Here is a 26,895-nt window from a genome sequence, read left to right as displayed (position 1 = left end):
TAATATATATATCATTATGTGCTTTTCTCTGCAAATATATTTCCACCGCCAATTATAGCTGTATGTTAACGCACAAAAGTAAACATATTGTTATAACGTTCGAGCTCGTCCCACGCATGTTCGATCTAGGACAGATGTAGGCATCTTGCTGGCGATCGGAGTACCTCACCATCACGTAGGCAGTTCATACAGCCACCTTCCGTGTGTGGGCGAGAATTGTCCTGTTGAAAAATGGCGCCACAGTACTGTCGCACGACAGGTAATACATAACGACATTGGACATCCGTAACGTACGACTGTACTGCCCGAATTACCTCAAACAATACCAGACGTGACCTGAAATCATACCGGATGGTTTCCACACCATGATGCTAGGAGTAACATCGCTGTGCCTCTCCAAAACGCTGGAATATAGGGGCATCTACCAAAGATCGTCGCCATACCCACCGACGATGGTCGTTTGGTGTAGAGCAGAAACATGAGTCTGCAACGCTTCCATCAGCAGTCTGTGTTTTCCAGTCACGTCACCAATCCAAACGCAGCTATTTGTATCGTGGTGTCACCGGCAGCGTGCGTATGGGACGGTAGTTGCTTAGTTCAGTTGCTGTTAATCTACTTCCAGTGGAGTGGGATGACAAAATGTTGCAGGGAGTCCGTCACTTGTTCTCAGACGGCAGTTGCAGATGTGGAACGCTTACGATGTGCGTCCATTCTTCCATGTGGTGGTCAGACGTGGTCAGCTGGAAAGCTGAAAACGAGTACGTCTTCATGTTCCCATCCAGTCCAACATCGGATCACTGTCACATATGAATGCTCTACAAATCTGGATATTGCACGATTCTATTACCCAGCCATATGGAGACCCAAAATGAGGCACCTTTCAAACTCGCCATGTGTTGACAACGCTATCTCACACGAGTACATGAAATATCAACACCCCTCACACTGATCACGATACATCTGTCGCTGTGACGACCCTGGCAACAACATTAAACAGGAACAACATTAATGCATTCCATCAGTGGCCTTTGCTGTTGTCGCACCATTTCGCCTGCACACTTCAATGCACCAGTTAGCCATACCATTGCAGAACTGTGCCTACAGGAAATCCGCAACACATACTCGTTTCAGAGAATGTGCCAATCTTACTGTGCAATGGTCTTAGCCTGGGGTGAGATGTGGACTTACTTTCTGAAACCTCTACGTATCATCGTGAAACTGGGAATGCGGACGCCAGTAAATTTTCTAATGAAGGATAGCCGATATTCCACTTACTACTCGAATCTTGCATACTTCAGCGTGAGGATCACGTTGGTCCTGCCTACTGGGGCGTTGGGGACCACGCATTCCTGGTACCTTCTGTATTTTTAAGCTGAATATGTCGGCTCAACCTCCTATTTACCGTTGAATAAATCCTGAAATTTACGCATTTCGAAGGTCTTCGCCATCAAAATAACTATACAAGAATCTCTAAAGCCCTGACCTTCGAAACGCATAAATTTTAGCATTTCTCGCACTGTAAATAGGTGGTTGATCCGAAATTTTATCTTTGGCTGTAACAACCACGACGTCGTACCCATTGTTGATAAAATCCGAACATGTATATTGTAGTAATGAGGAAATGAGCAAACCTAATGATAATGAATGAAATTGTCACTCTGCAGCGGAGTGTGCGCTGATATGAAACTTCCTGGCAGATTTAAACTGTGTGCCGGACTGAGACTCGAACTCGGGACCTTCGCCTTTCGCGGGCAAGTGCTCTACCGACTGAGCTACCCAAGCATGACCCATAGCTTCAATTCTGCCAGTACCTCGTCTCCTACCTTCCAAACTTCACAGAAGCTCTTATGCGAACCTTGCAGAACTAGCACTCCTGGAAGAAAGGATATTGCAGAGACTTCACAGAAGCTCTTATGCGAACCTTGCAGAACTAGCACTCCTGGAAGAAAGGATATTGCAGAGACATGGCTTAGCCACAGCCTGGGGAATGTTTCGAGAGTGAAATTGTCACTCTGCACCGGAGTGTGCGCTGATATAAAACTTCCTGGCAGATTAAAACTGTGTGCCGGACCGAGACTCGAACTCGGGACCTTTGCCTTCCGCGGGCAACTGCTCTACCATCTGAGCTACCCAAGCACGACTCACGCCCCGTCCCCACAGTTTCAATTCTGCCAGTACCTCGTCTCTACCTCCTAGGGAAAGGTCCCGAGTTCGAGTCTCGGTCCGGCACACAGTTTTAATCTTCCAGGACGTTTCTAATGATAATGAGTTTAGGAAGTTTACACGTGGGTGCTCATGTATTTTGTTGTGTTTAACGGTAAGAGCCAGCCTGCGTCTGACGGTGGTGTGTGCCCGCAGGCGGTGGGCCGGCCGGCGGATGTACTTCTTCATGGCGCAGCTGAGCGTCGCCGACCTGCTCAACGGGCTGCTCAACGTGCTGCCGCAGCTCGCCTGGGAGATCACCTTCCGCTGGAAGGTGAGCGATGATTGATGAATCCCTCCACCAACACCTGTCCACCACACACACTCACATCCCCTCGCGCTCCACAGCCCTTTGGGTTTGCACATCGTCTTCTTGCTACTTTAATTACGTATTGCTTCCAGTTACTACATTGCCGAGTCACACTAATGTGATCACCTCACAAAATCGTAAATAAACAACTTTTGTAGCGCGGACATGCAGAATGAGAGCACTGTTATTCTGGAAGGTGCTGAGAGGGAGATGGAGCCATGCTGACTCAAGCAGCGTGGCCATTTGCGCTAGGTTTCTCGGTTGGGAGTCCATGGCGTGAAAAGTCAAATCGCGATGGCCCCACGGATCTCAACTGGATTTAAATCCGGGGAGTTTGGGGCCAGGGGAGTATGGTAAACTCACCCTGGTGCTCTTGAAGCCACGCATGTGACGAATGGCATCGTCCTACTAGTAGATGTTAGACTACATGTGTGGGTGGAAATGGTCCTCAAGGATAGGTTCATACATTTGGTGATCCACTATGCCTCCCAGAATGACATGATCACCAGGAAATATCACCATAACATTATCCGGAGCAAAACGTTGTTGCAGTGTGTTGGCTTTTTGACATCTCACACAATACACCCCAACCTCCAACAGCCATCTGTCTAATGGAGCATAACACGTGATTTGTCTGAAAAGGCCCCCTGTCACCATTCAGTGGACTCCAGCTGTGGTTCCGATATACAAATTCCAGCCTTCATCGCCGATGAACAACACTGAACATGGGTGCACGAGCCTGTTGCAGAAGCCCATACGCAGCAACGTTCCCTTTGTTCATCTGGGCGATCAGTTGCCCAAGAGTTGCACGTTTGGTCTGCAGCTCGTGGTCGTGCGGTAGCGTTCTCGCTTCCCGCGCCCGGGTTCCCGGGTTCGATTCCCGGCGGGGTCAGGGATTTTCTCTGCCTCGTGATGACTGGGTGTTGTGTGATGTACTTAGGTTAGTTAGGTTCAAGTAGTTCTAGGGGACTGATGATCATAGATGTTAAGTCCAATAGTGCTCAGAGCCATTTCTGAGTTGCACGTTTATTCACTCACGCAACCGTCGTTCACCGCTGTCATCTATAGCCCTTCGTGACCCACGGTTACCTCAGCACCTGTTTTGTACAGCGCCATTCTCCCATCCACAACACACTTTAACCACGGAAGCACAGAAACAGTTTACAAACTTAGCCATTCTGAAATGCTCCTACTCTTGGCATGAAAGTCAGTGATTATGCCCTTTAGGACGTGAGATAAATCACTCCATCTCCGCATTACGAAAACAACTGCACTGTTTTCCACGTCCCCCCCCCTCCTCCCAAAAAAAAATCCCCACCGACATTCTCTATATACTGCTAGTGCTGCCACTGCCGTCTATGACTGGTTATCGCTCGTTGACGTCGAATACAGACGGTGGTCACATTAATGTGACTGGACGCTGTATGTCCCCTGGAGCTAAGTGACCAAATCGTTTTGGGGCCGTCAGCCTTTCAACTGGTGCGATCGGAACGACCACGACTTCTTATCCTGTGCTAACCTCTGTCGCAGGCTACAAAGCCTCCACGACAATTTGTTGTCTATTTTGCATCTCTGTCTCCCCCCCAACAGTTTTTAGCATTTACAAGTCTCTGTAGCACCACAGAAGTTATTCCTTGACGTCTTAATACAGATCTTATAATCCTATCTCTTTTTCTAATATCATAAATAACACGGCTAACCTCCATATTTCTTACCTTATCAGTTCACTTAATTAACAACATCCTTCAGTAACATTAAATCCCTCGACTCTCTTCTTTTCCGATTTTCCTAGAGTGAATTCCATTCAGTGCTGTGCTCTAGATGTATATTCTCTGGAACTTTGCCCTCAAGGTCTATGTTTGATAATACACTTCTTTTGGCAATTAGTGCCGCGCTAATCTGTTCCTCTTACCCTCCTTCCTTCCTCAGTCATGCGTCATATTGATTCCAAAGTAGCAGAATGAATCCAGTTCCTCGTCTTTGATAAGTTTGTTGCTAATATGATTTCTGCTACTTGTTAATACTTGTATTTTTCTCTGGCTTATTCTCAGTTCATATTCTGTGTTCATCAGATGTTCGTTAAATTCATCAGGTCCTGTAATACCACCTAACCTTCACTGAAGGTAGCAAGGACAACCACTTTAGCAAATACGTTGTTTACATTAGGACATTCATTTGTTTTTGTCTTATGTATAGCAGCGTTTAACAATGAGAGCGTGCCAGTGTACGTTGTTATTGATATCTTTCAACCCTGAATTTTAATCTCACATCTGAATCTTGTTTTTATTTACAGTATACGAGGGGTGGATAAAACGTAGTGACAACACTACCGTAACACTGAGGGTGTGTCTCAAATGGAATGCGTGCTGTTTGTGGTTGATAGCAGGTTCAAAATGGTTGAAATGGCTCTGAGCACTATGGGACTTAACATCTATGGTCATCAGTCCCCTAGAACTTTGAACTACTTAAACCTAACTAACCTAAGGACGTCACACAACACCCAGTCAGCACGAGGCAGAGAAAATCCCTGACCCCGCCGGGAATCGAACCCGTGAACCCGGGCGCGGGAAGCAAGAACGCTACCGCACGACCACGAGCTGCGGACTGATAGCAGGTCAGTTTAAGTAGTGCAGTCAGCGACACCGGCTGTGTCTGAGCCAGTTGCCGTGTGAACTGTTTGTAAGTGCGAGAGGACAGTTCAAGCGCCCTAACAGATGATAACCGCAGCTTGCTACTACAGTTTCTTGCCACGTAACCTTCGCCCCACTCTTGATTCAAGATCAACTACCGTGCCAAACATGGTCAAACCTGAAGCACATTAGCGTGGGTAAAGCTGGATGTGGTATATTGTTAAGCAGTTCTCACTTCGAGCATTTGACACTGATCTGAAGACTCTAACCAAATGATTCCGAACGCTCTGGACTGGTTTCCAAATTTGGACTGGTACATATTGTTATTTCTTCTCTGTAAATGTGGACTATACCCTTGCGTTACACCTTTTACAGTCCTTGGGCCCTTGAAAGCCTGCTGCCAATGACAATTGCCCCAGCCGCTGCAGAAGGATCGCCACCTGACAAAATCCAGGAAAAGAACAGCGTCAAAATATATTTGATTTGTGTCCTTGCCGTAGCCCTCAGTGGTTCATAACCCCACAACAGGCTACAGCAGTCCACTCACCCAACCGCCGCCCCACACCGAACACAGGGTTATTGTGCAGTTCGGCCCGCAGTGGACAGCCCCCTCCACCCGGGAACGTCTCACACCAGAAGAGTGTAACCCCAATATTCGCGTGGTAGAGTAATTATAGTGTACGCGTACGTGAAGAACGTGTTTGCGCAGCAATTGCCGACATAGTGTAACCGAGGCGGAATGAAGGGAACCAGCTCGCTTTCGCCGAAGCAGATGGAAAACGGCCTTAAAAACCATCCACAGAGTGGCCGGCACACCAGACCTCGACATTAATCCGCCGGGCGGATTCGTGCCGGGGAGCGGCTCGCCTTTCCGCTCAGGAAACAGTGCGTTAGACCGCACGGCTAACGGGGCGGGCTGCTAAACCTTTACTTAGCTAATACCTTCTACGCTAAGGCGACCCCTGGCTAAACATCTCTGGCTGAATCTTTTTACCTCCGAGAAACCACCTCGTGTACCATCTAAGCAGCTCAACGACTCTATGTGCGTACTGAAAGGCGGCACATAAACTAAGGACAGGCAGGCAGGACTTCGTTCTTTCAAAAGTCAGCCCGAACCAAACAAAAGCAGGTCTGTGATTCTCCTATGATGCTAAACTGATCACGTTGTTGGTGTAATTATGAAAACGAAATTACGAGCCCGGGCTGCAGCCTGTACCGAGCGAGAGATGCCGCAGTGGTTAGTGCAATGGATTCTCATCCGGAAGGAAAGGGGTTCAAACCACCACCTGGCCATAATGATAGTTTTCCCTGATTTTGTAATGCCTCTACAAAATGTGTTACCTAATTAAGAATGTCAGTTGCTCTAACGATCATTCTTGGCAATCAGACTCGAAACGATCACGTGCAGCAGGTGCTCAGCAGTAAAGAATAGAGAATCGTTGTCACACCTCAAATACGGCTTCCCTCTAAATAGTCCAAATTACACAAAAGCACATACAAAAGTAACCTTAAGTCTTCCACTTGTGTGGTGAGTTATGTCCTAGCCTATGTCAAAACTGCTGCTATAAAATGCACTTCGCAGCTTACGCTTTTGTGGCCTTGAATAATACTGCTTCCTCCTTCGTACAAATAGCCAGTACCATGTATGTTGAAGTTTTGCAGAGCCCACGACTCCACAACACATCTGGCACATATGTTGTAATAAAACAGAGCCCAGTTCTTCCTGGATAATGACACGTATTTGTTTAACTGCTCTACTTCTAGAATTGTAGCATTCTACCATTGTCTTCGGAGGCTCTCTTTGATAATTTTGCTCTATCAACACCACACACACACACACACACACACACACACACACACACTACGTCTTCACGTCACCAGGTCTGAACTAGGGCTCTCTGCACTGTATTGTTTTGGAATTACAGTTACTGAAAAAATGACAGGATATAACTTCACCAATACATCCGCATGGATTTCCTACAAGATATTCCTTAATACTGAAGCTATGTCTTCTTACAATGAGAAATACATAATTTTACAATATTCTTAATAACATAACCATTTTAACAAAATAAATAGAACAATACACATTTGCAACCGAGCGGGGTAGCGCAGTGGTTAGCACAACGGACTGGCATTCGGGAGGATGACGGTTCAAACCCTCGTCCAGCCACCGTGATTTAGGCTTTCTGTAGTTTCCCTAAATCGCTTCAGGTAAATGCTGGGATGGTTCTTTGAAAGGGCATGGTCAACTTCCGTCCCCATCCTTCCCTAATCGGATGGGACCTATGACCTCGCTATTTGGTCCCCTCCCCCATATCAACCAACCAACCTATACATTTGCATATTTCACAGAGATGGTTCATGAACTTCTACAACACCATTAGTTGCAACTAAACCATGAGGAGGCAGCACGTTACAGTGAGTTCCTATGTTACCATCACTTCACAACACTATTTCTCAATACACCCACTAGATGGAGTATGCATATAGTTAGGTGTGTTCTATGCCACGCCTCCTTACTCATGAGAGCAGACAAGTTCCTAAGTGTTGCCAACGATTATGATGCATTGTTATTACGGAAGAAAATTATATGGTTGAAAGTTTACTGTTTATGGTCGTAATGAAACTTGTATCGTAACAATGACACGATCAAAAAATTCTATAGGAGCAAAACACACTTACACTATCTGTTGGATATTTGTCAGTCACTGATGACATTACGCAACTCGTCCAAGTTCTGGTCAGTCTTCCGTCGCCTTACCAGAACTAAACCCTCCCCCTACTATCCTCTTCTCCATGATGATCACCCCTTCCCTGACACCCTTAGTAAGGCCAATCACTTTGCCTCCTACCTCTCCAATGTATTTTCCATCCCCGATGATCCCCAGTTGGATTACTCCCTCTTCCCGGATGTCCGCGATCGAACTGACACCTCTGTCCCTCCCCTCACACCTGGTTTCCAGTACTTGGACAACATTGCACACACGGAACTCAATGCCCCTATCACTACACAGGATCTCATTGCTACACTCCACACGAAACGCAACACCGCTCCTGGTCACGATGGTGTCACCTACCGTCACCTTCGTGAAGCTCCTGTCTCTTTCCTCTCCACCCTGGCCAGGCTCTACAATGTAGTCCTGTCCACCGGTTACTACCCCGACCTGTGGTAAACCTCCCGTATCCTGATGTTCCTTAAACCTGGCAAACCGCCGTCCGCCGTCTCCTCCTACCGTCCCATCAGCCTTACCTCGGTCTTCAGCAAGGTCCTGGAATCTATCCTCTCCCGCCGCATCCACCAGCATCTCCGCCAGCACCGCCTCCTTCCCGTTACCCAGTGTGGCTTTCGGCCGTCCTTCTCTTCCGACGACCTTCTCCTTCACCTCACTCATCTCCTTTCCGACCAGCTTAATTCCCGTCGCTCCGCAATCTTCTTCTCCCTGGACCTCGAACGAGCTTATGACCGCGTATGGCATTCCGTCTTCAAGCTCCAAACCTTCGCCCTTCCCATTAACTACGTCCGTCTGATTGGCTCTTTTTTCTCCCACCGTCCTTCCTACGTCACCATCAATAACATGGATTCCTACACCTTTTTTCCCTCCGCCGGTGTGCCCCAAGGCTCCGTCCTCTCCCCACTTCTGTACCTTTTGTATAAGGCGGACATGCCGCCACCGTCACCCCCCGTCCACCTTCTCCAGTTTGCCGATGACACTGCCTTCCTTGCCCTTGCCCCCACCCTGCAGCGCTCCCAACACCTTCTCCTATCCCATCTTGACCGGTTCAGCGCTTGGTGCAAGAAGTGGTTGCTCAAGGTCAATCCCTCCACAACCCAGGCAATCATTGTAGGCAAAACCACCCCTTCCTTCCGCCTCCTTGATTTCTATCTCACCGTCTATGGCCGTCCTATCGCCCTCACCCCCACCCTCAAGTACCTCGGCGTCACCCTCGACCGTCGCCTCTCCTGGACCCCCCATCTCCGGACAATCCAAGCCAAGGCACGCTCCCGACTCCGTCTCCTCAAGCTCCTTTCCGGCCGTACGTGGGGTCTGGACCCCTCCACCATCCTCCACACCTATAAATCCCTCATCCGCCCTATCCTTTGTTACGCCCATCCGGCCTGGATCTCTGCCCCCCCCCCCCTACCTTTTATAAATCCCTTCAAATCCTTGAATGCCATGTTCTCCGCCTCGCCTATCGCATGCGTCTCCCCTCCCTCATGCGGATCCTGTACGATCTCATTCCGTTCCCCCACCTCCTCCTTTTCCTTGAAAGGATATGCAGCCTGTACACCTCCCGCAAACTCGATCCTCCTCACCCGCTTGTCTCGCCCATCCTCTCCCACCCCCGCCCGCTGCCGCACCTGTATTCCCACGTCCCACCCGGTCTCCATCTCTCCACCCTCCTTACCCTCTCCCAAGGTGGCTTCCGCCAGCTGCTCCTCCCTGATGATGTGCTCCTCCCCTTCATCTACCCCTCCTATCAACTTTAATCCTCCCCCCCCTTTCCTGTGTCCTTTCCTTTCGGCACCCTCCCTCCCTTCTCTTTCCTTTTCCCCCGTCCCCTTCCTCCACCCCTCTTCCCCCGGGCTTCCCCTCCCCCTTCCTCCCTTCCCCCTATCTCCCCTGCCCATGGCATCTGCTCTCCCCTCTCCCTCTCCCACCCCCCTCCTCCTCTCTTGGCAGGTCCCCGGACTCGTACACGGTTAGTGAACTTTTGCGCGCCGGAGATCAACGCCTCGTGTTTCTGTGTGTGCCGCCGTTTTGTGCTTAAGTGGTTCAGTGTTATTCGTTCTGTGCTCCTACGTTCACGTGTGACAATCTTCGTCTATGTATGTGTCCAAGTGTCTGAACAAATTTTATCTTGGACTCCACGCCCGTTAACGGCTCCATGTATTTTAAAAAGTGTTTGTCTCCGTTTATATGTCCACCATATTTTTATCTCACATTGTCTTCATTTGTCTTTTTTGTGTTTCTCTGAGGCCAAAGAGCGGCGCAGTATGCTGCTGCTGGCCTGCCTGTAAACAGGTTTAAAAATATCAATAAAGAAAAAAAAGACATATATGTAAACATGTAGAGCTCATTAAGACATACGTTCTACTTCCCTCGCGAGGCTTCGGTCCAAGTGACGTTGATGAGCTCAGATTATCTCTTGGTGCAGACAATGCCGTTAAACTTCGATTCAGTACCTTTTCATTAGTTTTGATATCTATCCATATAATACTCAGCATTCTACTGTAAGACCACATTTCGAAAGCATTTATTCTCTTATTATCTATACAATTTATCGGCCACATTTGACTTCTTTACGAGGCAACTCTCTGAAACCTAAATGTCTACTCTGTGCTAAAATTTCTCGTTCTCGGAAGTACTTTTCTTGCTATTGTCCAGCAGCAATTTATAACTTCTCTACTTTGGTCGTCGTCGGCGATTTTAGTGCCCAAGTAGGTTATTTAAATAGGGATATGAAACGAATCACGAATGTTGGCAGCTGCCTTGTCCCAGAGATCAGCGCCCGCTTTCAGACCTTAACATTAACGCGGAGAACGCCAGGAGCCTTAATCCAACACGGGAAGAATGCTGGAGGCGCCCTCCCTGCACTATGTGAGGAACGCGCCCTGACGTCGCTGCAACACTCCCCCGCCTCCCATGCTGCCCTCAGGAATTCTGCTCGTTCCAAACTCTACTCTGCGACCCCATCAGGCAGGAATTCGAAATGACCTTCTTTATTGAAGGCTTAGTCCACCCAGGTTCTTTGCAACCCAAATCTGTGCCGACAATTTATCTCAACAGAGCCTTACTCCTCCTTTTCGCGGTAAGTTTAACTGACCTAACGCGTGGTGGACCTGTTCAGCTTTCTCCTTAACACTCCCTTCAAGTTGTGTACTTGTAGCATTCTGGAAACTTTTATTCTTGTACATGTAACTGTTGTGTTCTAACGCGTACATAGTCGGCGGTCTACTCTGAAGCGCTTGGTTATCCCTGTGGTGTCACCGCTAGACACCACACTTGCTAGGTGGTAACTTAAATCGGCCGCGGTCCTGTAGTACATGTCGGACCCGCGTGTCGCCACTGTGTAATCGCAATCCTAGCGCCACCACATGGCAGGTCACAAGACACGGACATGACCTCGCCCCAGTTGTACGGACGACATAGCTTGCGACCAGACCTACCAAGTCTTCCTCTCATTTGCCGAGAGACTGATAGAATAGCCTTCAGCTTATTCCATAGCTACTACCTAGCAAGGCGCCATTTGTATCAGTGCTTATAGCTTACTACTATTCAAGAGATGTATTCCAACAAGAGAATAAAGTTAAGTATATTATTCCAGCTACGTACTTTTCTTCTTATTCATTAATAAGTCTCATGTTCCAGTACTTCACGCCCGTCTGCGTTAGTTTAGCGTGCACTTTCAGCCACTTCGATCTACAAGGTGTTGGCCCCGCTGCCGACACATCAATCCCTTTAGGACTTGTATATATTTTCCTTTCATTCATGTCATTTACACAATATTATCTAGATTTTAAGTATGTACGACGTCTAAATACAAGATTTTCAGTTTTATACGACTCTAAAATAATACCTTGGTACAAGTGTAATTAATTAGCATAGTGAAAACACTAGTAATAATAATTATTTAGCCTTATAAATTACTTGGAGCCCGATGCACCTATAAACCGAAACCTTTAAGCTTCCAGAGTCAAGGTCAGACTGGTGTGTCGATAGTAAGTATAGCATTATGGGATAGGTTAATAAGAATTTTCCTCTGGGGTGCAAGAATAGGTTCATTTTCGAGCCTTAAGACTATCACCAATCCCTTCAGCTGAAGCGTTATCTTTATAAACTTCCAATGAATCACTAAAGAAATAACTATTTCACAACACAGTTTTAAGAAACTGTGTCTACAACGAGGGTTTCAATATAGATCATAGAATGAGATTTTCACTCTGCAGCGGAGTGTGCGCTGCTGATATGAAACTTCCTGGCAGGTTAAAACTGTGTGCCGGACCGAGACTCGTACTCGGGACCTTTGCCTTTCGCGGGCAAGTGCTCTACCAACTGAGCTACCCAAGCACAACTCACGCCCCGCCCTCACAGCTTTACTTCTGCCAATACCTCGTCTCCTGCCTTACAAACTTTACAGAAGCTCTCCTGCGAACCTTGCAGAACTAGCATTCCTGAAAGAAAGGAAGGTAGGAGACGAGGTACTGGCAGAAGTAAAGCTGTGAGGGCGGGGCGTGAGTCGCGCTTGGGCAGCTCAGTTGGTAGAGCACTTGCTCGCGAAAGGCAAAGATCCCGAGTTCGAGTCTCGGTCCGGCACACAGTTTTAACCTGCCAGGAAGTTTCATAGATCATAGATTTTATTCATTTAGAATTAAAAAGTATTTAACAATTGATTCAGCAGTTCACTACAGCTTAAATCTTTTGTAATAACAGAAATTTATAAAATTCAGAAATCCATATACAAAGTTCAAAAACACTCTGGCGAAAAAATAAAAAAAGAAATCACAACGACAAGGAGGAGTTATGAGACATAAACGGAGGTTGGAACGTGTGTTTTTACATGAATTATGATGTCTATTCAAATTTTGCGCCAGTCGCATAAGAGTGGCGCTAGTAGCGCCGCTATGAGGATGCAAATCAGCCTTGTTTTGAATACTTGTTGTAACAGCTTTGAGCGTTATTTACCTTTGAGACTGAACGTGGCGTGTTGATGTTAAACAAGCCCAAAGGCGCCGTCATCAAATCCTCTCTGTGTTTGAACGAGGTCGTGTAATGGGGTTACGAGAAGCTGAAAGTTTCTTCCGCTATACTGCAGAAAGACTTGGCAGGAATGTAACCAACGTACATGATTCCTGGCAGCAGTGGTCGCGAGAATGTACGGTCGCTAGAAGACTAGGCTTCCGACGACCACGTGGCACTACCGAGAGGGAAGACCATCGTGTTCTGTGTATGGCTGTGGCGTGTAGTACTGCGTCTGCAGTAGCAGTTGGCAACACAGTTACAAATAGGGTACTTTAAGGACAGCTCCGAGACACACGTGCATTCCACTGGCTCCAAACCACCAGCATTTGAGACTTACCAGGAATCAGGCGAGAGCTCGTTGGAGGGCAGGGTAGAGGTCTGTTATGTTCTCTCACGAAATATGGGTCTGCCTTGGCGCCAGTGACGTCCTTGTGTCGGTCAGGAAAAGGCCAGTTGAGGGCGTGCAACCAACCCGTCTGAGTGCTAGACACACTGACTTACACCTGGAGTTAGGGCCTGGGGTGCGATTTCGTATAACAGCAGGAACGCTTTCATGGTTATCCCATTCACCCTGTCTGCAAATTTGTATGTCAGTCTGGTGAGTGGACCTGTTGTGCTGTCATTCATGAATACTATTCCAGGGGGTATTTTCCAACAAGATAACGCTTGGCCACATACCGCTGTTATAGTCCAATATGTTCTGTCTCCAATCGAGCGCATATGAGAAAGACATCATCGAACGACAACTCCAGCGTCATCCACAACGAGCAAACAGCGTTAACCACGTCTGTACTGATCGACTAAGTGTAATAGGCATGGAACTCCATCCTACTACCTAACATGCGGCTCCTGTAGAACACAATGCACCCACGTTTCCGTGCTTGTATTCAACATGCTGGCGGTTACACCGGTTATCAATGTACCAGCGTTTGACATTTGCATTGGCTTGTCTCTCGCATGCATTTACCAGCGATCTTGCAATGTTAATCACTTAAATATGTTACCTAGACAAAATTAATCCCGAAATTAATTATGTTTTGGCATTGCAATTTTTTTCCGGCAGTGTATAATACCTCCAAAAAATTAAAAATTCTTACGGCATATTTTTCCCTTCCTAGGTGAAAAGCCTCATCCAGTTCATCTGTCCTTAATCGTAGTAATGCGACTCGTTCTGAATGTCATAGTGCAAACTAACGAATAATTTTGTCCCTATAGGGAAATGACTCAATTTATTTTTCATGAAAAACCGTTTCAAAATTGGGAATCTTCTGAAAATAAACTGAAGTAATTGTGAAATCCTTATTTCCGCGCTTCATATATGGAAGAGACTTCACTTGATTTTCTCAGCACTCGTCCGTCCGCTACTAAGCTCTCTCTAACATTTTCTCAAATGTAAATCGCGTTATTCGCGTTTTCCGTAAATTATTTGAAGTAAATACTCACATAGCACATGCATCCAAAATAAGGCCCATTTCCTTTCCACAACCTTGGACAGTTGCTAAATCTAACATCGACATTAAACAATGACTATCACGTCTTTCCAAGAAGTTATTTGTGATATTCCTGTATCATTAGTCTTTTATTATTATAAGTGCGTTGCTCTCTTAAAATCATATATCATTTTACAGTTACAATGTCTAGTAGTATATCATCATCTCTAGTTTCAGAACAATTCGACAGGATCCAACTGGATCTCTGCTGTTTATACAGGATCGATGTGTTATCTCTTCTGCAAATGATACATTCTTATACAGCAGCAGTAGAGAATACTATAAACTCTTTCAGTTCTTAAAAAAATATGAAACTCGACACAGCGGTTTTCCTCTAAAATAAATCCTATATAGACAGTCACGCCAGTCACCTAAATAGTACCAGAGAATTTTTTTAATGTTATTAATCCTAGTATATGCTACATACATGTACTGTACCTGTAAGGTACTGACTGCATCACAATGGGTTGAGATAGATAGTAGTCTTTCGAAAGCGTAGTGTGCTTAAAAGAGATCTGATACATTCCAAAAATTGAAAGTCAGTCGTATTGGCATTGGACATGCCTTAAAGCATCGCTTTTAATCGTATTTATCACCCGAATGTGAACAAGATATAGCCCAATATGAAGGCCACAAAAAAATGGTTCAAATGGCTCTGAGCACTATGGGACTTAACATCTGAGATCATCAGCCCCCTAGAACTTAGTACTACTTAAACCTAACTAACCTAAGGACATCACACACATCCATGCCCGAGGCAGAATTCGAACCTGCGACCGTAGCGGTCGCGCGGTCCCAGACTGAAGCGCCTAGAACCGCTCGGCCACTCTGCCCGGCTGAAGGCCACATTTAGATTAGCTTCTATTATTTTCTTTAATTTGCAAATCTGCAAATGTACACATTACTGTGGTTTTATCTTGTCACTGCTGACTTAAAAGTGACGCAGAATGTGTTATCTTAATTGTCGCGTGCTTCTTATTTAACGTATTCAAATTAAATTAAATAACTTTATTTCTTTCCCTCTTGGTATTAGGTAGAAATCAGCCATCACCTTTCTTTTCATTAACAAGGTGATTTAAATCATTTTTGCAAGTTGTCCTAACTGTTTGCTTAGTTGCATAACTTATGTCATAGTTTTAAGAAATATACGTTTACGCTGTTAATGCACTTTACTGTGAACACTGTGCACAAAGTTAAACCTGGAGCAAACATTTTTAACGCAACAGTCGTTATACGAGGTGCGTGGGGCTCCACTGCGCACTAGCTCATGTTGGCAGCAATGACTCGGAGTCCATTAAGTAGCAGATACCGTCTTGTGTTAACATTTTCATTGCCAGGCGCACAAGTATAAGTAAAAGCATTATGCAGTTGTGTAAGATAAAAATAAGTTGAACTAATTAGTGAACTTAAAATAACTTGAAATAATTGTTGAAGATGGTCAGTTCCCAGTTCTAAGTGCAGTACAGCAAATAGTTTTGGTAGGGAGTTGCTTTCCTCGTAAATAAGTCACATTATGAACGTTATTTTTCAAAATAGCACCAAATATTCTACCAGATCACCTAGTGTGTCTAAACGATATGATTGAGACTGTTCGTGTGTTATTTATTCACTTGGTGTGAATACCACAAAGAGGTGGACAAGGATTTGCTTCAATATTTAGAATGTATATCATGTCTAATTTTTTTTAGATTTCTGTATGATGTACGCTGGCGAATAGTACACTTTTACCATATCTGCGACCCTAATTAATAAATTAAAAAATCGCATCGATTTCACTGTTGAGCAACTGTGCGCTGTAGGCACACAGCTTTTTCCGAATCCATTTCAAAATCTTGCCTTCGAAAAGATCGTTGTCAGTATGAGGCAGGAACACAGAGATAAGGAGACATTAACCTCCAATATCTGGCAATCTGAACGACAAAAACCGTGTATCAACGCCCAAAAATGACATGTTACATCTTCTCTAATAACGTCTTACGTCTTTCTAACGAAGTAATACCAAAACGTGACATATTTAACCCAGCAGAAAAGATTTTCTAAAAGTCAGCATAAACGAAAGAAAGGAACAATCGAGAACTAAAAATTGTCTATCAGAAAAGATGTCAGGAAAATGAAAACCCACTCTTTATGGAAACAGGATGGGCACCAAACACCGTTAACACGCCGATAAAATAATTTCTGCGCGTGTAGTGTACCTGTTTGCAAGAAGAGATCGATATTTGACGCAGGATAAAGCCAAGGCCGAATTCCACGTGTATGCTGCGTGAAACTTGTGTGTAATCAGCCGGTATACCTTCTGCATTGCTCCGAAAGATAGCGCTCAAGATAAAGCGTAATAACACAGTAATAACTCGTGCGTCGTTGCCGCATAGGTAGTACAAGAAATTTCGGCTCGAGCAGTATTTGGGTCTTGCGTTGTATTATCACAGAGCTAAACTGGTTGAAGTGGCGCAGTGGTTAGCACACTTGGTACTCAGGAGGACAATGGTTCATATTCTGTCTGGCTATCCACATTAATAGTATGAAGGCTTTCACGACCGGATGACATATCTTCTAGTAAACCTTCCGGGATGTAAGGTCGTGGTCCATGAAACTCTTCAGCTCCTAACGTTTCGTCCAGAGCTGCGCTGGACATCTTCAGAGGGGTGTTTCTCCCTCGGTGAGTCTTGTCGTCACCTAAATCGGTAAAAATGGAACCCTACTAGTCTGTCTGTCTACCCAACCCTTAATACCCGTTTACCTCGACTACGGGTAGACATAATAAGCGGAAATGTATCGCTCTTCCTGCGGTGTACGGTCCCTTGGTGGTGTAAAAAAGTGAGCTTCTATGTCAACGCAATCTAAAGATACGGCCGTTTATGTAAAGAAAATTTACGCGAAAGGTCAAAAAATGGCTCTAAGAACTATGCGACCAAACTGTTTAGGTCATCTGTCCCATAGACCTAGAACTACTTAAACCTACCTAACCTAACACACATTCAAGCCCAGGGAATAACTCGAACTGACGGCGCAAGCAACCGCGCGGTCCGCGATATGACACGGCTAACCCACGTCGCAAGCTGTTAATATCATTTGGTGTTGCTAAAAAGTTGTTCACTTCTGGTGAATGATTTTCTGCGCAGTTCATTTAAGATAGAATAACTAAAATGTATTTGATGTTACGGAAGAGAAAGGACGCCTATTTCATTTCCCCTTGTATTTATTTCTGATGTTAGATTCGCAATCTAAAAGGCGAGGGGTTTCGGTCGTTTTGTCCGTGACTGTACACGCATTGCCCGAACTCTTACGGGGTTCGGTAAGATTGTCTGCCACGAGTAATGAGTGTAATGGGCAGGTGCACTACGAATGTAGTGTGTGGACATTAAGTTGGGAATGTGGGTCTCACGGGGAGCGTGCAAGGGATAAATCCCTGCAGTCGCACTATCCTCTGTGCACTCGGTGGCACAGATGAAAGCCGGCACGGTAGCTCATCGTGTTCGGTCAGAGGGATAGCTGCCACCTGCAATAAAAAAAAAACTGAGTGCTATCACCATCAGATGTTTGTCGCAAAGACTTTGAAACACCCTGTATGCAGACAGAGGAGAGAACAGTGCACGACAAGCGAAGCCACCTAGTGAGAAAACAATTACTCTGTTTCGCAACAGTCCCGCGCCCATGTTCCCGGGTTCGATTCCCGGCGGGGTCGGGGATTTTCTCTGCCTCGTGATGACTGGGTGTTGTGTGATGTCCTTAGGTTAGTTAGGTTTAAGTAGTTCTAAGTTCTAGTGGACTGTTGACCATAGATGTTAAGTCCCATAGAGCTCAGAGCCATTTGAACCATTTTTTGAAAGTAACTATTGATCTAGCTTTGCCTACAGAACACGAGAAACGAAAATGATTACTACTTCCCCACATCTGACAGGATGCAAACTGCTCCACACTACGTTTGGGCCCGCAGTCAACTGACAGAACAATTTCTTAAAATTTAAGGCAACTGTACAAAATAGCTGCATATTTAGAACTTCTAGCCAGTCACCATTGTGATACATACTGACCGGCCTTCAACTCCATATTTGGGACTTTCGATGATTGTGTTCCCTCTTCCTGTACTAAAGTTTCGTAAAAGTATAGACAGTGGAAATTAAAATGTCGTATGGTGCCTCTCCTGCTCCAAGTCGGCCCGTTTGATGTCCTACGCCCCCTAACCTAAATTATCCCAAGGACAAACACATACACCCATGCCCGAGGGAGGACTCGATCCTCCGCCGGGACCAGGCACACAGTCGAATTAGTTATTTATTTCCATAAAAATACAGGTAGTGTATTGACTTGTGGTTCGCATTGCCAGTCAACGCCCGCTGTGGAATCGCGTCGTACACGGCCTTCAGCCCGCTCAAGTCAGTTGGTACCGCACACATCGCTCCAGCCGGCTCCTGCACTGGCGGTTCGCCGCTTGCAAAAGCCCCGGCACCGGCTGTAACGCGAGGCCGCGGCAGTGAGTGATGGAGCCGCCGACTTGGACGTGTTCTGTCCCCTCCCGCTCACCACCCTTCTTCGTCACCCGCCGTACCGCGAATACGGTTGCCGTGTAGCCGTGAAGTTCGCCGATATTGGCCTGCCGTCCACACAGGCGCTATTCAGTCCGTCAGAATGTCAGGAACGCTGGCATCCTGATCCTAGTGTGACGGAAAGACCTCCAAGTCTGCGACAGAGGTAGACTATAGAGTTTGTGACTGGCGATTGTTACGAGGTAGTCACCTCTCCCACCAGTGGCTGCTGTTGTCCGTAGCGTGCAGAAAATCAATAACAGACTTGTGCCCGATGTCACTTCGCTGCAATCAGGGAGTCGAGTGTGAACGTCATGTACGCCATCGATCCGTCTGACCGACTGCCTCACGAGCTAAGCTGCTGCAGCATTCACAGAGCGTAGCAGTGGCTAATGTTTACCCGACGTCATTCGTCATGACCTCATAGGGCTCGCTATTACGAAGGTATCGGGGTTTTTTCTTCTGCCGTGCTTGCTTAACGAGTTTGTTATAGCAAGGAAGTGGTTCGTAAAAGCTCTTTGTGCCGTTTGTTGCATTGGCCTTAGCCTTTCTTTCGTCACATGAAGAAGGTAACGTGAGCTGTTTGGCTGCTTTGACCCCCTCCCTACATTCTACTCAAGTCTTCTGTCTTGCTCGCCAGAAACGCCGACGTTGTGTTTTGCTGTGACCCTGTCTCGGTGGCGAAATGTTTTCATTGCGGCCGCCTCGTGCCGACACTGTCGTAATGCAGTGAGATAGTTTCACTCTGGGACCTTGAAAATTTCACCTATTTTACTGCCCTACACAAGGCTGGAAAACAACAAGAAATATGACTCGATTATTTAATCACCAAAATAACAAAAAAATGGTTCAAATGGCTCTGAGCACTATAGGACTTAACATCTATGGTCATCAGTCCCCTAGAACTTAGAACTACTTAAACCTAACTAACCTAAGGACATCACACAACACCCAGTCATCACGAGGCACAGAAAATCCCAAACCCCGCCGGGAATCGAACCCGGGAACCCTGGCGTGGGAAGCGAGAACGCTACCGCACGACCACGAGCTGCGGACCCAAAATAACATCGCAAACCCTCTCAGCCAGTGAAGTTTCATTTCGTTTACACCTCCTCTACTGGAAACTCCAGTTTTTTTGTTGTTGTTGGGTTTTAGAAATTATAGTGTTGTTGTTGTTGTGGTCTTCAGTCCTGAGACTGGTTTGATGCAGCTCTCCATGCTACTGTATCCTGTGCAAGCTTCTTCATCTCCCAGTACCTACTGCAGCCTACATCCTTCTGAATCTGGTTAGTGTATTCATCTCTTGGTCTCCCTCTACGATTTTTACCCTCCACGCTGCCCTCCATTACTAAATTGGCGATCCCTTGATGCCTCAGAACATGTCCTACCAACCCATCCCTTCTTCTTGTCAAGTTGTGCCACAAACTCCTCTTCTCCCCAATTCTATTCAATACCTCCTCATTAGTTATGTGAACTACCCATCTAATATTTAGCATTCATCTGTAGCACATTTCGAAAGCTTCTATTCTCTTCTTGTCCAAACTATTTATCGTACATGTTTCACTTCCATATATGGCTACACTCCATACAAATACTTTCAGAAACGACTTTCTGACACTTAAATCTATACTCGATGTTAACAACTTTCTCTTCTTCAGAAACGCTTTCCTTGCCATTGCCAGTCTACATTTTATATCCTCTTTACTTCGACCATCATCAGTTATTTTACTCCCCAAATAACAAAACTCCTTTACTACTTTAAGTGTCTCATTTCCTAATCTAATTCCCTCAGCATCACCAGACTTAATTCGACTACATTCCATTATCCTCGTTTCGCTTTTGTTGATGTTCATCTTATACCCTCCTTTCAAGACACTGTCCATTCCGTTCAGCTGCTCTTCCAAGTCCTTTGTTGTCTCTGACTGAATTACAATGTCATCGGCGAACCTCAAAGTTTTTATTTCTTCAATAGCGCAATTAAAAACACACAGATTACATTCTTTCATAATAAGTACAATAACAAATACAGATCAACTGAAACTGGATTTAAAATATGGACGCTAACAGGAATGCACATGAGAACAAGAACTGGAAGAGGAGGAGAAAGAGTGACGTGATTACATACACTTAATGAAGATAATAGAATAGAAAGTGGCGTGAGTCAGAGAAAAAGAGAGAGAGAGAGAGAGAGAGAGAGAGTGACAAAACTGTAAGAAGGTGGGAGCATTAGTTTCACTATTCGCCAGAGAGAAACATTGGTAATACACGTTAATTTGTAGGAAAATGTCACGAGAGTGATAGGGGTAAGTGATTTAGCTTTTTGTTAACAGCAGCAGGGCATTGAATTGTAAGCGGAGTGCAGGGTACCTTGTTCCAGACGCACACGGACGCTAGAGAAGAAGTTCGAGAATGTTCTTGTTTTATGAACAGTCACAGGTAGGATACTAGATAAGTGAGACCTTACGTTCCTGTTATGATGAGATAGGAATTTAATCTCTGGTGCGACAAACTAGGATGCATGGCAACCAGAGAAGATACACTACTGGCCATTAAAATTGCTACACCAAGAAGAAATAAAGATGATAAACAGGTAGTCATTGGACAAATATATTATACTAGAACTGATATGTGATTACATTTTCACGCAATTTGGGTGCATAGATCCTGAGAAATCAGTACCCATAACAACCACCTCTGGCCAAAATAATGGCCTTGATACTCCTGGGCATTGAGTCAAACAGAGCTTGGATGGCATGTGCAGGAACAGCTGCCCATGCAGCTTCAACACGATACCACAGTTCATCAAGAGTAGTGACTGGCGTATTGTGACGAGCCAGTTGCTCGGCCACCATTGACCAGACGTTTTCAATTGGTGAGAGATCTGGAGAATGTGCTGGCCAGAGCACCAGTCGAACATTTTCTGTATCCAGAAAGGCCCGTACAGGACCTGCAACATGCGGTCGTGCGTTATCCTGCTGAAATGTAGGGTTTCGCAGGGATCGAATGAAGGGTAGAGCCACGGGTCGTAACACATCTGAAATGTAACGTCCACTGTTCAAAGTGCCATCAATGCGAACAAGAGGTCACCTAGACGTGTAACCAATGGCACCCCATACCATCACGCCAGCTGATACGCCAGTATGGCGATGACGAATACGCGCTTCCACTGTGTATTCACCGCGATGTCACCAAACACAGATGCGACCATCACGATGCTGTAAACAGAAACTGGATTCAACCGAAAAAATGACGTTTTGCCATTCGTGCAACCAGGTTCGTCGTTGAGTACACCATCGCAGGCGCTCCTGTCTGTGATACATTGTCAAGGGTAACCGCAGCCATGGTCTCCGAGCTGATAGTCCATGCTGCTGCAAACGTCGTCGAACTGTTCGTGCAGATGGTTGTTGTCTTGCAAACGTCCTCATCTGTTGACTCATGGATCGCTACGTGGCTGCACGATCCGTTACAGTCATGCGGATAAGATGCCTGTCATCTCGACTGCTAGTGATAAGAGGCCGTTGGGATCCAGCATGGCGTTCCGTATTACCCTCCTGAACCCACCGATTCCATATTCTGCTAACAGTCATTGGATCTCGACCAACGCGAGCATCAATGTCGCGATACGATAAACCGCAATCGCGATAGGCTACAATGCGACGTTTATCAAACTCGGAAACGTGATGGTACGCATTTCTCCTCCTTACACGAGGCATCATAACAACGTTTCACCAGGCAACGCCGGACAACTGCTGTTAGTGTATGAGAAATGGATTAGAAACTGTCCTCATGTCAGCACGTCGTAGGTGTCTCCACCGGCGCCATCCTTGTGTGAAAGCTCTGAAAAGCTAATCATTTGCATATCACAGCATCTTCTTCCTGTCGGTTAAATTTCGCGTCTGTAGCACGTCATCTTCGTGGTGTAGCAGTTTCAATGGCCAGTACTATACTTCACGCTTAGTGTACAGATAAATTTAGCTGAGGTCACAGTAAACCTTCTGCCGACTTAAGCAAGCCCAGATTGCTATTTAAAGAGAGGTAGGTGAACACTGGAAGCCTATCCTAAGAGCAAAACTGTCTCAGCTTAGGAACATCTACTCTAAATGCTCGTAGATATGCAGAAAAAAGGACGCCTGTGGTCGGGCGCCTTGTGTGCAAAAAAGCGAGAGAAACCTCTGCCATTCGTTTCCAAAATAGTAAGTATCTTCTACAAACTACAAAAGTCTCTCACATCATGCTTGTCACGTATGTGTTTACTATGTTTTCGTCACCTATCGCTGATCGCTCCCTTGGAATCTGTGACGACGGTGCTGTGGTATTAAAGATGTGTCATTAAAGGTACTAGTCACAACAGTCGTTGAAGCTCGGGTTATGAGAACATTTCAGACCGACTACACAGCGTTGTGTCCTAGTAGTTCACGTTGTTCATGCACGACCTGCTTATTACTTGTGCTTATGTCCCCCTATCACCAAAAGCCGTTGATAGTGATGTCCGCACGACCACTGTAATGTGTAGTATAGCGGAATAGGAGTGCAGCTTTCCATAGTCCAACGATGCGACCTCTCAAAACACGTGCTACTGACAGAATTACTGTCCATCTTATCTCCGAGACACATTTCACCCAGCAGCGATGTCGTCAACACTATAACAGATCAATAATCATTGCTTTCTCCGCCTTAAGCTTACTGCCATTGAGTAAAGAGAATTTTACAGCAGACGCATTTCACTTTTATTTACAATGCATCTGCTGCGATCATTGGCGTTTCTCCCTTTTGTTAACATATTCTGCGAACCACTGCTTCTTCCCTTTATGTTAAAGGAAGCTGATGTCGAAAAAGACTTCATTACAAATATACACTTGACAGTTTTTGCCCTTTTGCCCTTTCCCTTACAATGTTTTGGCGTTGTTTACACTTCACCTCATCTCTGGTAATAGAAATGCTGTTATACGTGTTCACACTCAGCACAGCGTTACTCAGAAAGTGTATTGAACCTTTCCTTATACTGTTTGGTTACCTAAGAGTTAGCGTCCCTTGGGACACTAGTTAATTGTCTCCTGAATATGGCCCAATAAGCCAAAAACGAGTTAGTTGTTGTTGTTGTTGTTGTGGTCTTCAGTCCACAGACTGGTTTGATGCAGCTCTCCATGCTACTCTATCCTGTTCAAGATTCTTCATCTCCCAGTACCTACTGCAACCTACATCCTTCTGAATCTGCTTAGTGTATTCATCTCTTGGTCTCCCTCTACGATTTTTACCCTCCACGCTGCCCTCCAATGCTAAATTTGTGATCCCTTGATGCCTCAGAACATGTCCTACCAACCGGTCCCTTCTTCTTGTCAAGTTGTGCCACAAACTCCTCTTCCCCCCAATTCTATTCAATACCTCCTCATTAGTTATGTGATCTACCCATCTAATCTTCAGCATTCTTCTGTAGCACCACATTTCAAAAGCTTCTATTCTATTCTTGTCCAAACTTTATCGTCCATGTTTCACTTTCATACATGGCTACACTCCATACAAATACTTTCAGAAACGACTTCCTGACACTTAAATCTATACTTGATGTTAACAAATTTCTCTTCTTCAGAAACGCTTTCCTTGCCATGGCCGGTCTACTATTTATATCCTCTCTACTTCGACCATCATCAGTTATTTTGCTCCCCAAATAGCAGAACTCCTTTACTACGTTAAGTGTCTCATTTCCTAATCTAATTCCCTCAGCATCACCCGACTTAATTCGACTACATTCCATTATCCTCATTTTGCTTTTGTAGATGTTAATCTTATATTCTCCTTTCAAGAAACTGTCCATTCCGTTCAGCTGCTCTTCCAGGTCCTTTGCTGTCTCTGACAGAATTACAATGTCATCGGCGAACCTCAGAGTTTTTATTTCTTCTCCATGGATTTTAATTCCTACTCCGAATTTTTCTTTTGTTTCCTTTACTGCTTGCTCAATATACATATTGAATAACATCGGGGATAGGCTACAACCCTGTCTCACTCCCTTCCCAAACACTGCTTCCCTTCCATGTACCTCGACTCTTATAACTGCTATCTGGTTTCTGCACAAATTGCAAATAGCCTTTCGCTCCCTGCATTTTACCCCTGTCACGTTCAGAATTTGAAAGTAAGTATTCCAGTCAACATTGTCAAAAGCTTTCTCTAAGTCTACAAATGCTAGGAACGTAGCTTTGCCTTTCCTTAATCTTTCTTCTAAGGTAAGTCGTAGGGTCAGTATTGCCTCACGAGTTCCAATATTTCTACGGAATCCAAACTGATCTTCCCCGAAGTCGGCTTCTACCAGTTTTTCCATTCGTCTGTAAAGAGTTCGTGTTAGTATTCTGCAGCCGTGGCTTGTTAAACTGATGGTACGGTAATTTTCACATCTGTCAACACCTGCTTTCTTTGGGATTGGAATTATTATATTCTTCTTGAAGTCTTAGGGTATTTCGCCTGTCTCATACAACTTGCTCACCAGATGGTAGAGTTTTGTCAGGACTGGCTTTCCCAAGGCTGTCAGTAGTTCTAATGGAATGTTGTCTACTCCCGGGGCGTCTGCTATTATGGCACAAAAATTACCAGTGCCGCAATATCAGGTCTGAATGAGAGTCATTAAGTGCTGTAACACTTTTGCAGATCTCATAAGAATCTATGTGGTACCAAATATGGGTATTTTCGTGCTGCTGTTGTGGCTGTTTGAACGGCGCACCAGTTGGAAGTTTCCACCACACTCCATGGAAATTGCATCGGCAAGCGATGCGTGATATTTTACCTTCTCTTGATGGAGAGTGGATACCGCAGGCCGAGCATTAGAGCTGTTTTCTTCGGACGCATTCTCACAAGAGGGTCACAATGCGAATGGATTTTTGTATTTCTTTTATTTTTTCATTTATGGTACTTCAAGTTCAGAACGCAAAACTCAGGAAAAACAGTTAGATGAAATTCTCAAAAAATTGATAAAATCGTCTTTGAAGTTTTCCAACTTTCTTTAATATGCTAAATCAAAATCGTTTCTTCACAACAGGTTGTGTAGCTGTGTGGCAGAATGCTCGGCAAAGCGTGTGTGGCACAGGTTTGATTACCAGCCCTGGCAAAATGTTAAACAAAAGTACATGTTCCACGAACATTTCTCTGAAGCATTAAATACATAAGGATTAAGAAAATAATATAATTTTTAATTATTTCTTTAATTTGAACAATCTTTTATCTAATATGAGAGATTAAGATCCTTTAGTTGCAATGAAAACTGTTTTTTTGTGTGCAATATGTAAGTGCAATTAAGAAGCCGTGCATTTTTCATAAGAATAGAAATTATATACCTGTTAATTAGCATATTTGTTAAATTTTATATTTAAATAATGTAGGTATTCGAAATTAACGGTAAAAAAACTGATAAATGACGGAAACGAAAGGCGAACCAGCGATTACCAGTCTCGAGCGCCACTGATTTTTTTCATCTTCATGTATTTTAAACTTAATGGAATTGCAATTAGGACAGGCACCTCTGTTTACAAATTTATGTCAGCAGGGAATCAAACCTAAAACCCCTACAAGGCAGGCGAGCATTCTACCACACAGCCTATCTTTCTCTTTCCGAAGCTGTCGCTGGGCTGAATAAACCTTAATGTTTGGTAAGAACGTGATTCTTCTCACATCTATCGTTTCGAGCTTTCAGCGTCCAGCTGCTACCAAATAGAACTATGGCCCAGGAGAGGCTTTGAACTGACAATGCTGCCATTGCTCACGGCTACTTCCCTCTAAGTACCGTGCGCTAACAAACTGCGCCACTTTTTTTATCTTTCTTTAACCTTTTATGTAACCAAACTATTATTTCGCTCTAATATAAAGCGTTTCATTTATAGTTTTGTTCTGTTTTATACACTTTTTAATTTCCTTTTCTGCATTTTTAAAAAATTTGTTTTATGTTATTTTTATTGTTTTCTCTGTTTTCTCGTTCATACTTGAATATGAATAATATTAAGTTATTGAGCG

At 45.0% G+C, this 26,895-nt stretch overlaps 1 protein-coding gene across 1 annotated transcript in view; it reads left to right on the top strand.

The window, feature by feature from the left end:
• Positions 1-2,362: 2,362 nt before the first annotated feature.
• Positions 2,363-26,895, top strand: part of LOC126218463 (vasopressin V2 receptor-like) — a 128,507-nt gene continuing 103,974 nt past the window's right edge. The window contains exon 1 of the mRNA XM_049942129.1: positions 2,363-2,476. Within this exon, the coding sequence (XP_049798086.1) occupies positions 2,378-2,476 (99 nt within the window). The 5' untranslated portion in view covers positions 2,363-2,377. The remainder of the gene's footprint in view (positions 2,477-26,895) is intronic.

Source organism: Schistocerca nitens, chromosome 1, assembly GCF_023898315.1.
Source record: "Schistocerca nitens isolate TAMUIC-IGC-003100 chromosome 1, iqSchNite1.1, whole genome shotgun sequence".
NCBI classification, from domain to species: domain Eukaryota; kingdom Metazoa; phylum Arthropoda; class Insecta; order Orthoptera; family Acrididae; genus Schistocerca; species Schistocerca nitens.
The sequence above is the reverse complement of the archived record's forward strand: the minus strand, read 5'-3'. Positions and strand labels throughout refer to the sequence as shown.